This window comes from Sciurus vulgaris (genome assembly GCF_902686455.1).
Source record: "Sciurus vulgaris genome assembly, chromosome: 7".
Classification (NCBI taxonomy): domain Eukaryota; kingdom Metazoa; phylum Chordata; class Mammalia; order Rodentia; family Sciuridae; genus Sciurus; species Sciurus vulgaris.
This window is the reverse complement of record NC_136467.1, coordinates 115,475,114-115,489,813: the sequence shown is the minus strand read 5'-3', so window position 1 is coordinate 115,489,813 and position 14,700 is coordinate 115,475,114. Positions and strand designations below refer to the sequence as shown.

The 14,700-nt window shown below is 45.1% G+C and overlaps 1 protein-coding gene across 18 annotated transcripts in view; it reads right to left on the bottom strand.

Annotated features, from left to right (window-relative positions):
* TRERF1 (transcriptional regulating factor 1) overlaps positions 1-14,700 on the bottom strand; it is a 206,621-nt gene that overhangs the window by 5,480 nt on the left and 186,441 nt on the right. For 12 of the 18 annotated variants that reach the window (XM_079147724.1, XM_079147730.1, XM_079147725.1 and 9 more), the window contains 4 exons: positions 13,486-13,574; positions 10,985-11,158; positions 4,966-5,169; positions 1,579-1,826 (listed from right to left, as the gene is read on the bottom strand). In XM_079147724.1, the coding sequence (XP_079003850.1) occupies positions 1,579-1,826; positions 4,966-5,169; positions 10,985-11,158; positions 13,486-13,574 (715 nt within the window). The remainder of the gene's footprint in view (positions 1-1,578; positions 1,827-4,965; positions 5,170-10,984; positions 11,159-13,485; positions 13,575-14,700) is intronic. The other 6 variants (XM_079147717.1, XM_079147720.1, XM_079147723.1 and 3 more) reach the window with 3 other exon arrangements.

Below are 14,700 nucleotides of genomic sequence, written 5' to 3'. Positions count from 1 at the left end.
TCCCTCGATGTGTGCAGGGTGGTGATGTGAAGATGACAAAATGGCATGCTCTGAAAGACTGCAGAGCAGAGGAGCCAACACCTAAACCCTCTTCTCCCATCCCTGCCTCCACAAGGGGGAAGGGACAAGCTGGGTCCAGTGCCCTGTGGTGGGTGTCCTGGGACTGAATTAGGTTCGCACAGAGGCAGCATAGCCTAGAGGCTAAGAACACGAGGCTGCTCCAGACTGTGTGCTTTGCACCCCCATGTGGCATAACCTTTCTCTGTCTTAGTTTCTGTTTATAATGAAGTTACTAAGAGCACCTGCCTCACAAGGTATTTTAAAGAGTAAATGGATCAATACATGTAAAAATTCTTTAAAATAATGCCAGATAGTGAGGGCTGATTGACAGCAGTTACTACAAAGCGGCCAGATACATCCTATGAGGATGTGGAGGGGGCGGTCCCAACTGGCCTCACTTATGTAAGTAGGGATGCTTTCTTGGCAATTTTGGCATCCTCCTGGCTGGTGTCTCTCCAGGTGACATTTCTTGTGTTAGTGGCATTGGAGGTTATGGGAAGAGAAGCTTGGTAAGACTCCTGAAGGATCTGCATGACCATGTAATGCCCTCGAGTCAGACATTCACTAGGAAGGAAACTGGAATTTTCTCCCAGAATTCCAGGAGACGGAACCATGCAGCTTACCATGAACGATATTTTCTTCCTAAGGTAAGCAAACAAAGCAAACCAAAAGGACAGAGCAACAGTCAGGAACCCTGGCTCTTCATCTGAACGAGCATGGGTTCAAGTCTTGGTCTGTTCTTCACTGGCAGTGTGACCCAGGCAAGGCATTTTACCTAACTTTAAATTCCTACTTATAAAACAAGGATGAAGACAGTGATGTATCACCTGGAGTTTCTGTGTGAGGACTGAGTTCATGTACATGAAGTAAGTACTCAGTAAACATTAGCTGCTTTTATTACTACCTACTGTCAGTTTCCCCCTTAGTTGTTGTTTTAAACTGTATCTAAGAGGGCAGTGACAACAAATAGGTTTTATCCCATGTATCAACTCTAATCAACTGGTTGTACAAGCTTGAAGCATGATGATAGAATTTGAGGCCCTGTCTTAATGTGATAGCAATGAGTGTGGTGCTCCATTAGTGATGTCTGCCCTGGGAATAGGAGTGAGCAGTGACGGTAGGTGTGTGATGTTTGAGACACCTCTGTTATGGAGCTCCTGATTAGGTGTCCTGAAGCCATTCTCAAAACACTCAGCAGGGATGCAAAGATAATGACATTAGTGAATATAGTTTGGATGTGTAGGGAGAAAGTGGGAATTGGAGTTCCACATACCATTTCTGGAAAGGAGTAAAGTTTGTCACTAGAGGTTTGCTCTCTGAAGATGCTCATCCTTCGAGGCCTAGAATGGCCATGTTCTGAGTCACAGAGAGGGTCTACCTTACAGACCCTAAGGATGGCATGAAGGAGAGTTGAGACTCTAGGTTCTTACTGCAGCTGATGAAACCTCAGACTGTCTTGGCCTGGGCCCTACAAGCCATCATCCACTCTGGTTCAGACCCTAGTTCGAGTCCACCTACTTGCCACACTCCTTGCAGGGGAAGATGGTGGTGGGGTCTGTCTCGCCACTGGTGGTGCTGTGAGAAGGTGAACTCTTCACCGAGCAATACCCACTCTGGGTGCTGCCAGGCTTCTGCTTCCCAGAGGGGACAGCACCTCGAGTCTTGGTCACCTGGTTGGTGCCACCGTGGATGCGGGCATGGCCATTCAGTGCCTGTCGGGAGCTGAACACCTGGGGAAGAAAGGGAGTGACATGACATCTACAGTCCTGAAAAGGAAATTAGGGTTATTAGTTACTCATTGGTAAAACAGGTGATACATGAAACAGTGTCTAACGACAGCACAAGCATATTGTCTAAGCAAACTCTGGGCCTATGCCACAGAAAGCCAAGCTCAAATACCGCAACCACAAATGCTGTGCCAACCAAAACATCATCATTTTCATCATCTGGAGAGGAGAGGCAACGTGGCACATGCACAGAGGACAAAGGCACCATCTCAAATTCAGAAGACTGGGAGTCTACATCCAGTCCGTCATAACTCGCGGGTGGCTCTTGGGCCATTTTCCTTTGAGACACCTCATTTTTTCCCCCATATGCAAAAATGAGGGGGTTGGACCTGTTTTCAAACTTTTTTTTTCCCCCAATGGAAAACCAATTCCCTCCCTCTTCATTAAAGAATTTGGTCTTCCTCAAACCTCAGGTTAAAAGCAGAGATGCTCTGGCTGAAACGGAGAGGACGGGCGGGAATCTGGCCCCCTTACTCAGCTGTCTCCACCCAGGAAGCCCTACCACCCCAAGGAATAGTGCAAAAGACACTGATGAGGTGCTCTGGCACATTCTCCACCTCCATACAGCCTCAATCAGGAGCCCATTGCTTAAACCCTGCCCCTCTGTCCCCAGTGCTGGGGCCTGAAGCCAGGTCCTCTCACCCCGGTGCTCTGCCACTGGACCACACCCCCATCTGGGAAGCCATTGTTTAAGCGTGTTTAAGACCCCAACCTTTCAATACAGGGAATACAAAGGGGAAGAACCTGCAAGTCTTTCTGAAGATTCCACAAAGCAGGGGTTCCAGCCTCAGCACTATGGACACCTGGGGCTGGGTGATTCTTCACTGTGGGGACTGTCCTGTACACTGCTGATGTTTAGAAGTACTTCTGGCCTCTACCCACCGGGTGCCACTTCCAGAGTCCTGATGAACATGGCTCCAGACACTGCCAAATGTTCTTGGGGAATGGAATGTTCTTGGGTCCTCGGTTCAGGACCACTGCAGTAAGGGGATGTAATCCCCAGCCCTGAAGCCCGAGAGCCGGGACTTCCAGCTTATTAAGCTTAACAGCCAACAGGGGTGCCCATCAAGCTGCCCAGCTATAGGGGCTACTCTGTGTTCATTTTGCAAGTCCTATTTATTGTCTTACAGAGAAAAACAAAATCTATCACTGATTTGACAACTACAGCCTCTATTGTTATGCAAGGAATAAGACCAGCATGCCTTCCCTCCTTTGATTTAAAAAAGTCATTAAACAATATCTATCTTGCTGAGCATTTCTGATGGGGCAAAATAAAAGATGACTTTCAGCTCAGTAAAAAATTTACTGTACACTGTAACTATGAATTGAGGAAATATCCAATTTCTGAACAAATTCACCAAGAGATATTGTCATTTAAAGTCACATCTTAATCATCCCCGAACTGAAGCACTCCATGCAAAATGGCAGTGACAGAGTAAAGAGACCAGGACATTAAATATCCAAGAAGGAAAGAAGCTGGCAGGTCCCGTTCTCACGGCTAATGCAAAATGTATACATCTTTTTTTTTTTAACTTTTTCCTTTTTTTCCTTAAATGTAAATCAAGTACATTTCTGCTTTAGGATATAAATATTTTAAAGATTGTTGCCTTTTTCATCTAAATGACAGACTCAATAAGCAGCATTTGATACATTCTGTATTATACAAGCATAAGACAACAGCACTAACTTGAGGACAAGAGCCTTCGTTTTAAAGGAACTGCATCCTCACTTTGGGAAAATACTCTAAAATTTGCCTGCACAGGTATGCCAGGCTTTAAGAAACCTGATTTGGGAAAAGTTTCTCAGTTCAGACTACTGGGGGACAGGTGAAAACCTGAGAGTTCAAAACTGCCTTTAAAATTATGCTTTAAAATATGCATGGAGCCCTCAACAAGGCTGGGACAGCTTCTGTAAGGCTCCCTTTAGTGCAGGGAATGAGGCCAGGTGGTTACGCAGACTCCCTTTTAGGCTGTTTACATAATTACTTTGTTCAGTCAATCTTTCAGTCCCCACAGAATACAAAGACAAACTTTAGCTAAATCTTTATAACAACCTTCTCAAATTTCAAATTAATGACATTTGAATTAGTAACACTTTATGGAATATGAAATGCAAAACCTTCCAGACAGGTAAGACTATAGGCAGTGGAGCAAGTAATTGCATTTATAAAAAGGTGATCCTGTCTGGAGGTTCTTCTTGTCCATTTAAATGCATGCCGACAGGGCATGACCTTGGGTGACATGCAGCCCAGGAGGTGCAGAGGCATCAAGAAAGAGTGGACTTTCTGGAGGCCACAGCTTGCTTTGAAGTTTTAAAAATTTTCATTTATTTACTGAGGATTGAACTCAGGAGCACTTTATCATCTCCAGCCATTTTTTATTTTTTATTTTGAGACAGGATCTTGCTAAGTTGCTGAGGTTGACCTCAAACTTGTAATCTTCCTACCCCAGGCTCCTGATCTGCTGGGATTACAGGTGTGTTCTACTGTACCTGGTTAGTTTTCTTCTTTCTTTTTTTTTTTGTGCTGGGGAATGAACCCAGGACCTTGCACATTTTGGGCAAGTGCTCTATCATTGAGCTACTTCCCGAGCCAGGCTGCAGAGCTTTGAATCACACATTTCCTGAGGACTGAGGGTAGGGCTTCGTGTGTGTGTGTGTGTGTGTGTGTGTGTGTGTGTGTGTGTGCGCGCGCGTGTGTGTGTGTGTGTTGGTAGGGGTGGTACTGGGATTGAACCCAGTGTGCTCTATCACTGAGCTCCATCCCCAGCCCTTTTTATTTTTTATTTTGAGACAGGGTCTCACTAAGTTGCTGAGGCTGGCCTCTAACTTGTGATCCTCCTGCCTCAGCCTTACCTAGTTGCTGGGTATTACAGGCATGGGCCACTGAGCCAGGCTAGGGACCTTTTTATGTCCTCCAGCACACAGCATCAAGCTTGACACAGAACACACGCCATAAATATCTTGACTGAATGAATAAGGAAACTATGGCCCCATGGAGCGGCCTCTACCAAATTTTCATTGCTCAAAGTGTAGCCTTTCCAAAATGCAGCCTCTCATAGCCAGGGGCAGCTGCATGGCCCTCACTTGTCCCAGAACCCTGGACAATACAGACACTTACAGCCCCACAATTGGGCATTTCACAGATGAAGGAGCCAGAGGGCTGGCCAAGGGCCTGCAGAGGTGGTCCCTCGGTGGGAGCCAGGACAGGGACTGGTGGTGGCTCCGGGGACTTCGGCAGTTCACTTTCTTCTTCTTTTGTTGATTTCCTATCTTCTTCTAGGTCCTCCTCCTCTTCCTCTAACTCTTCTTCTTCTTCACTTGTCTAGTGTTAATAAAAGAAAGAAGGGGAAAATCCCCACATAACATTTTTAGTGATGAACAGAAATCACAGGCCAGCAGATCAGAGGGGATGGTGCTGAGGCTGAGGCTCTGGAACTCTTTTCCTGGTACCAGGGACTGAACCTAGGGGCACTTTCCCACTGAGCTACACCCCAGCCCTCGTTATATTTTTTTATTTTAAGACAGGGTCTTGCTCGGTTGCTGAGGCTGGCCTTGAACTCCTGCCTCAGCCTCCTGACTCACTGGGATTACAGGCGTGCGCTACCATACCTGGCTGCTGTGTCACTTTCTTTTCACACAAGGAATGGCTGACAGCCCGTCAGGCTCAAGGCTGGCCTCTGGACACTTGGAGTTTTGAGGCCAAGGCAGTCTCCCTGCTGCACTTTGGGTCCCCTCATCCCTTATACAGAGTCATCCTCTGGCAGAGAGGAGAGACTTCTGTATGGACAGATTCTCATCCTTGTTTGGGATCACTGGACCTTACGAATGACTAACAGTCAAGTAGGGCCCTGCTCCTGAGGGTCTCCTCCCAGTAGTGGGTTTTCAGGCAGTGATAGCACCCTGAAGTCCCCTCCAGAGAGAGACTACAGAGACCCACGTGATTTGGTTTATAGGCTTTACATCACACTTCCAAGAAAGATGCCAATTTGCCCTGTGGTGCAGGGAAAGCAGGCCTGGCTCAGAGTTCTCCTCCTCTGCTCTTGTCAGAAAATGGAATAAAAAGGAGAGAAAATGGAGGGGGGAGTTCCTTTTATTTATCATGTGCTTTTTCTTTTGTCTCTGGCTACAGACTTGCAGAAAGCAGTGTGGTCGAGGTTTCCGTTTACTTATTATCTCCTTCCAGAGGCATTTTATAATAAAAAAACCAAGCAACATTTTCCACGAAAATGTATCCTCTTGGCTACTATGCTCCCTCTCCCCACATCAGAACAGGAACCACACAGAGAATTACAGAAGGTCCCTCCCGCCTCAAGGTTAATAAAACAGCAACCTCCCAGAGCACCCGGGAGTGGGCGCCCTGGCTGCTGGGATGGAACACAGGGATCCAGGAGCCCCTCATTCGACCTCTTGCTTGACTAACCACTTAATTCTTCTCTCTCTGTCCTTGTGGAGTGGGGTGGGGCAAGGGCTGTGGCCCAGGGAGCAGGAATTCTATGTTATGTTCCCCTCATTTCAGCTTATAGTTTACAGTTTACAAAAGCGTGCAGTAACAAAGGGCCGTGTTGGGTCACTGAACAGGCCGAAAACAGTCCTCCCATTTTACAAAGGAGGAGGCGAAAGGTATGTCCAGCTGCCTCTGTCCCCAGTAGGTCATTTGTCTCTCCCAGGCTCTCCTTGCACACCCACTGCTTAGAGCAGTTTGCCTTTCCTGGAGTGACGTAACTGGGCAAGTCTATGATTCTTAGAACCCAGAAATTCCAATTTCCAAGAAGAAAGATTTCTGAAGAGCATTGGTTCTCTGGGATCCAGCAACCACAAACTTCCTCTCTCCAGTCTGGTTTTGGGGTGTGTGTGTGTGTGAGAGAAAGACAATACCAGTCAATACAAGGCATCTAGCAACCTCTGACTGTTCCAGTATTGTCCACAGGTAATATCACACATAAGCATATTTGAGATGATGTATTAACAAGGTGTATTTAAGAAAAGGTTCCAGTTTTCTGAATGGTAATTAAGATTAGTAAGGATTATATTTGCTGGAAGACTTCAATGAACACTGATGTTGGTCTTATACATTTCACAGTGTTGCATGATATAAGCTGTAGGTCTCTTATGAGTACAGAACATGCAAGGAGATTTCACTGAGGTGGTCTTATTCCTATAGAAACCCACCATTTTTCAAACCCAGAATTTCAGGCAAAACCATGTTATAGCCAACTCAAAGACTTCCCCAATTCTTTATAGAACTGGGATTTTGTGGTCTCAGATACTAAGTGGACCATGGCCTACAGTTTTGGCATTTTAAATGAATCACATAATTACTTTTAATGAAAATAGCATTTGTTTCAGGATACTTGTTATAATTATTATTTTCTCACAATGCCATTCTTTGGCTTAAAAACTCTTAGAAGAAACCCTCCACGTAGCCACAAAATTACAGACTAAATTATTCTGCACTATGATTATGTATGCCTCAGGAATTTAGATAGATTTTATTTCAACTGGCAATCTATACGAGCCTGCAAAATGATTTATCATCAAGCCATATGGCTCAATGAAGTGACTAAGAGATACATAGATAGGAGGACAAAATTCCTAACATGCAGAACTCTGTATCAACAAGTTGGCCATTTTATGATGTCTTGCAAAATGAAACATTTAGTAATAATCCACAGTTAGTGGGAAGTGGGTAAATAGAGGGTAGGGAGGAGGCTGTATATTTAACATGTAGCCCAAGCCTTGAGTACCCACAAAAAGTTTCACAAGGAAGATGGCATTTTTACTTCTCAGGCATGCAAAGGAAATTCATGGCATGAAAAATGTCAGCACACAAACCCTCAACAACCCAAATCTGCTCAAAGACACAAATCTGAGTGTTATGGTCACTACTGATAATGATGATAATGTATGGAATGCATGTATCAATCAGGCAACACACACACGCACACTCAACAACCCTGTAAAACTCCTTTTTTAAACAACCAAGGAAACTTGCCAGAGAAATAATTTTCCCAAGGTCACATGACTACTAAACTGAGATTCAAAACCTTGCCTAATTCCAAAATCTCAGCCATCTTCACTCCTTTGCCATGAATGTCCACAGGGGGACACTGGTCCATCTGTAATTAGCCTAGAGATCCTAAACTCCCCAGCCATTGTAGTTAACTGTCCCTGGCCTACCCAGGCACACTGCCACCTATACTAGGGGGAGATCTGCCTTTGCCCTGAAGCCCAGAGGCAGTTAATCGCCTGGGCTGGTTTCTTGGAACCAGCAGGCAGCCCCAGATTTGCCGAGTGGGGAATGTGAGCATGCGCAGCGGGTAGCATGGTGTGGGCAGCACACTTTCTTCCAACCTCCTTAACAGAAACCCCCCAGGCTCCCTTCTGCCTCCAAGGGAGGAAGGGCCTGCAAGGGCTCAGGCTGGAAGTCAAACTATCTTGGCTGACCTTGCTATGTCAACCTCCTGGCCACCTGAAGAGCAATCGTTCCTTATAAACCCTTTAAGTCCTCAATAATCCCAGTGCTCCGGAGTGTTTTTCCGCGTGTTCCATTTGGGGGGAAATGCTCACCTGTTCTTTAATAAAACATTGAGGTTACATGATCAGGAGAGCGGTCTCAGCTGTTCCAGACAGGCCCAGGGGACAAAGGGCAGGACCATGTCCTAGGACTGTGCCTTCTGTACCCTCCCGGCCCTCCCCGTTCTTCATCTCTACTTGGCAAACTGTGTTTAGAAGGCTGACTGTGCCCACGGTGCCCACGAAAAAGCTGGGAGCATCCTGTTGGCTTTAAATCAAGATTTTCTGGTTTCTTTGGGCCTGAGTCATCTCTGCACATAAGCTTTTTGCTCTCCCTAAGCTCGCCAATGATGAAGGTGTGGATGCTCCTGACCCAGCCTGAGACTGGCTCCTGGGAAATGAGCCCAAGGTGTGGCCCCCTGGGCACCCTCTTAACCCTGCTCCTTGTCTGAGGCTATGCACTGGCCTGGACCTTTCTACCCACCTTTAAAGCAATACTAGCCAAGAGGGGCTCTGCCTCGTGTGGTGACATCTCCCTAGTGGCGCTCCTCTGCTCCACATCCCACTGTTCATTCCACCTCCCCCCAGGGAGTTCACAGGGAATGGGGCTGTGAACCAGGGTGGCTCCTACCTCAGAAAATTGTTCACTCACACACTGAACAGCTATTTATTGAGTGCCTCTGCAGTACCCAACCACACGCTGTCCTAGGCATTTGGTAACACCCAAGTCTATGAGACACCAATTTACCTTAGGAAATTAAATCTTCTGACTTTACCCTTTCCCAAAACATGACACAGACAGAGCCCAGAACATTCCAGAATTGGAAGGGACTTTCCAAATCACTGAAATTGCCTGCCCTCTTTTACAGGTCAGCAAGCCTCTAAATTAGGTACTAGGTCTCTGAGGCCACGATTCTTGGTGCTTCCTTGTTTACTGTCGATTCTACTCATTTGGAAAGCAATGCCGTGTGACCCTAGGCAAGTCCTCCCTTCCTGGATCTCAACCTTCTACCTGTGAAATGGTGGGTCCAGATGAGCATCTGTATGTAAGACATTCTGGTTCTCATCTCATACTGCTTTTAAACACACTTGGGGTTCATGGTAAAGTTTCCACTTGTATGTGTCACATGATCCAACCAGAATATATACTCTGGTGGGTGGAGAGAAGGCAGACTGGAGCTTAACAACCTTGCTGTTTACATCCACACATGTTACTGTTTACCTTGTGGGGACTCAATAGCTTTTAGTGGACTGAACCAGATAAGGTCATCCTATTTTTTTAAACATTTAGGCTGCAGATGAGCAAAAGGCAATTCTGTTCTGACTTCACGACTTAAACTGAACAAAAGCCCTGGTCACAGGAAATCCTGAATAGGGAATACTGCCACTTCTGATTTTAAAAATGGCAACACCATTCTAATATGCAGTTCTCTTATTTCCTCTGACATCTGGACCCACCTATAAATGTATATGTGTGTGTACTCCACACCTAGGATCAATTCTTAGCTAGGAGCTTGGGTTTTGATGCATTCTGAGTCCAAGCATTTTTATTCTTCTCTAAGAGAATTTGCATTTGACTGCTCCTAAGTATTCCACAAGGGAATCAGGCTCAAACAACACAGTCACCAGCTGTGTGACCATGGCCAACTCATTTATGCTCCGTGTCTCAGTTTCCTACCTCACAGCATTGGTATTAGATAAACTGTTTTTGATTAGAGGAGTCAACGATATCTGCAAAGTGTCTGGCACAATGCCCGACATACAGAGAGTGCTGTTTAAATGGCTGTTAAAGAAAAAACCCCATGTATGTACTAATAATATTACTGGGGCACAAATGGGACTGAGAATATGATTATAAATGATCACATAGTTCATGAATCCCAAATGTTTCTGTAGATGGTGATAAAAGACTACAGTTTAGTAATCTGCAATAAGACACACTTTCACATTCACACACATGGTAGATGATGTCTTCCACAAAATGGGAAGAGGAGATTTCCCTTGGGTATGAATGCAGAGCAGAGTTAGTTTATAAAGATCTCTACTAAAGCCATACATTTGGGGTTCAGAGACTGTTTCCATCTTAGGTGTTTAGTATGTACTTAATTTTAATACACAGAAAACTTAAGCTTGTCTGCTAATGAAGGAAATCAAAGCCAGAGATAAACGGTGATGGAAAGACTGAAATCATCCACACACTGTTACCTACTTTTTAAATGACCAAGAGATCCTGGTACTACTAGAGGCCAAAGTCCCTCTTGTTCAAGCAATAGAGACTGGAAAAATCCTAGGGCTCCCACCTTTCTGAGGTGTCATGTTCTCATGTATCTGTGACATGGAAGAACCAGGGAGGAATATTCCAGAGGCTAGCACACCTGCTTATAAACCAACGCATGGAGCCTGGGACCGTCCTGGTTTTACTGTCCTGGCTCCTACCTGCTTCAAAGCACAGTGAGCTGTCCCCTTTGTAACTAAACACTGGGCTGGAGGTCCTGCCTTCCCTCCGCCACACCAGGAAGCCAAGTCCTGAGTCCCACAAGGGAGCAGGGCCTCTGTCTCTCCTGATAGCAGCTGCCTGACCATCTCCATGGCAAAGCCAAACCAAACCCCAGCCACTAACTGACCTGGGGTTGGGGTGAGAGAGGGGCCAGCAAGGCAGCCACCGGCTTGGTTGCCTCACTCACCACACAGTCGTCGATGATTTCCGCCAGGCGTGTCCGGTGTTTCCGCCCTAACCGCATTATCTTCTTCCACGTATAGTAGTACTCCACGCACTGAGCCACTGTCTTGGACTTCACCTGTCAGGAGAGTGTGTCTGAGATGCGCTCCAGCAGCGGGCAAGCTTTTTTGAATATCTGGTTTTGTTAGGACACCAACAAGTTTCTACATTCAATAAACAATGAATATAGTAAAAGCCTCCTCCCCACGCCTGATCAGCCTCCTGCAACTCTGGTGGCCCTTCCTAGTTTCCTGGGTACAATTCCAGGATTTTCTTTATGCAAGTACCAACAAGTGCAAATCTGCAGTTCTCCCTCCACCGTTCGTCCTGACAAGAGGTAATGAACACGCTGGAGGTTATTTTTTTGCAACTTGATTGTTTTCACAATGAAGCTTGGAGAGTTTTTGAGATCAGTTCAGAGACTACTCGTTTGTTTTTTTTTTTTGTTTTTTTTTTTTTTAACCCAAAAAGCAGTTGTTTTTTTTAAAAAATTTTATTACTGCTTTATAGTTATACATAGTACTTGGGTTAGCAGCTGCTTTTTCATTTAACATGCTTTGTTGTGCTGAGCTCTCTGACTTGCTGACCTTCAAATTTTATTTATAAACAATGTTCTTTAAAAATAAAATAGGAATATAAGGCAAGAGTTATGATGACAGAGCTTGGTTTCTGCAGGAAACAAGTCTTGCCCTCTTCATCCCCCAAAAGGCAAGGGTGGCCCTTATTCAAGAGGTGTGGGACTGTAAGTGCTCCTGACTTCCAGATTCTGATTTAAATTTTGGGATATTTGCACAGACTTTACTGCATCCTTAATCTGAAAATCCAAAATCTAAAATGCTCCCAAATCCTTAGGGCTCCTCAACCTGATATGTATTTAAAAGTGAAAACATGCCTTGGTTTAATTCTTATATCTCCACACTCAGGTGGGGCTCAATCAGGTGGGTTTTCTGGAGGCAGAATAAAGGGTGGCCCTGTCCTCAGAGTGGGGAGGGCACGGCCACCTTCGTAAGATGAAAAGCCCTCTTCCCTTCTAGGCTGTCTTTTTCGACATGCAGTTGATATCTAGGATTCTCACTAGAATCTCCTTAGGGAGTTAGGACACTGTCCTTAGAGAGCCCTTACTTAAAAACCTGCATCGCCTGGCAGGCACAGCACATGCATCCATTGTCACAACTAGAATAGGCCTTTCAAGGAATGAGGTGCAGGCCTGAGCTGAGGTCTGATGTGACTTGTCCTCCAAAGGTTCAGAAGCCGGGGTGGTGGTGTTAGGAGATGGCAGAATCTTTAAAAGGTGGGGCTTGGTGGGAGGATCTAGGTCACTGAGGAAGGGATGAAGGAAACTCTCAAAGAGCAAGAGCAAGTTGTTATAAGAATGCTCTGGCTTCCTCCTCAGGACAACATCTCCCACTTTTGCATGTGTTCCTGCCATGATGCCATCTGCTGGTTGGCTCTCACCAGAGGCTGAACCAACACGGCTGATCTCAGGCTTTCAGCACCTGAACTATGAGCTACATAAACCTATTTTTCTTTATAAAGTTTCCCAGCTTCAGTATTTTGTTAGAGTAATGAAAAGCTGACAAATACACCAGATTGGTCCTGGGGAAAGGTCACTCAAAAAAGGTGGGAGCATGGGAACTGCTCAGCCCATGGGCCAGCAATGGAGGTAGTGGCAGCAAAGGCAGGACAAGGCCTTGGATTAATAGCTGAAGACACTTTACCCTAGGACACTAGGACCAACCAGGAGCCAGTGGGAGCTGTCATGTGTAACCCTGCTCTTTGTATACGGAACATCCTTAATAATCCTTCATAATGCAATATGGCTCCAACAATCATCAGTTTGTTGAAACACTGAATCTTTTTAATTTTTTAGCTGAACCCACCTCTCAGCTGAAGCCTACTGCATTTATCATCTGTTGTACAGAGTGTGATCTTTACTTATAAAAAGTTTTGCTGTAAAATGTTGTATATGGCAGGTATTATTCCTGCCGTCACAAAACTCTGCTACTGGGTATGGAGAGGACACGTGTCCTCCCCTCACAATACCCCAGGAAAATTCTGTCACAAACATGATAGATTGGGTAGATGCATATGGCGTAAATTAGGTGACCTGTGAACCAGAAGCCTCAGTTCTAGTTCTTCTGGCAGAATTAAGAATTACACATCTTTATTAAGATAGACCCTCAACACTACAACATCCAAAGTCTGTCTTCTTTCCCTCCATCCTCTCCCCACTATCACAACATTGTGGTTAGGCCACCCTAAACAACTACCTTTCTTCACCAGTGAGTGTGGAAGACAGGCTTTGTGTGAGGATGCTAGAGCTGCAACCCCAAATTTCTGAGTACCTTTGGGTGTATTATTTTTCAAATTTAATTTCAAGTGAGCAATGAGGGGAATTATACTTACCATCTTCTGTACAAAAATAAAGTCTTTGCTGTAAGTGGCTAGTGCTTTATTAAACAGTTTTCTTTCTAGGGAGGTCCACTTGTCTGTACCTACAAGGAAACACAAACTTCATGAGAACAGCTCAGCCTTCTTTCCATGTTCAGTTGGTTTGTTTAAATCATACAGTACAGCAGCCTAGCGAGTGATATGATGCATATCGAACTTCTGTCTGAGAACAAAAAGCTGGTGTAGTGTAATAGTTAGCAATCCTGACATTGGGGTTCAAATTGCAGCTATGGCCTTGACTTTGGTAAGTTACTTAACCTGACTCAGTTTTGCTACCTACAAATAAAAATAATTATAATTATCTCCACACCTTAGATTTTTGTGAAGTAAGAAGATAATGCACAAGAGTGCCCAGCTTTAGTAACTGGGAAATAGTGAGCACTCAATGAATTTTAGCTTTTCCATAATTATTATTTAGCTTTTTCCATAATTATTATTTTCATGAGAGCTAGCATTCACATAACGAGCATTCTTCAGGTGTGGATGGATTCACTGTCTCCACCTCACAATGCTCATGATCTGGTGGGGAGACAAACCAGAAGGCTGTGGAGTTCAAGGTGGTAACTGCAATTATGAAGGTAAAGGTGAGTTCCAACGAGACACAAAGCAGGAACACCACACTCAGGGTCAGGGTCGTAGGGAAAGTTTCCAGGCAGAGAGAAAACACCTGAGTGGAGTTTGAAAAGATACACAGAAGCAAGTTGGGCCACAAAGAGATGATGGGGATTCTGGGGAGAGGAAGCAGCAGGTGGCAAAGCCAGAGGCAAGAGAGAGAGTCTCATTTCATCTACTCACTCATTCACCTGAGAGATATTTACTAGATGTCTACTACAAGCAAACGATGTGCCACTAAGAGTGAGCTAACACACATGCCAGGTTCTAAGTGTTTTATAGTCATTAAGCATTAGGTTCTACTAATAACCCTGAAAGATGGAATTGCTATTGTCCCATTTTACAGATGAGGAAATAGGTTTCCAAAAATGACCAGAAGTCTAGTATGGTTCAATCGTAGGGTTCCAGCAGAGGGAAAGTGGAGGAGGCTGGCCAGGGGAGAGGGACCAGTTCTTGACAGATCTGCTCTAATGAAGGAGTCTGCTGCAGTGCCTTTGCTGGCGAAATTTGATATTCATGTTTTTCCTCCATAAAAGAGAAACTAGGATTTGCTGATGA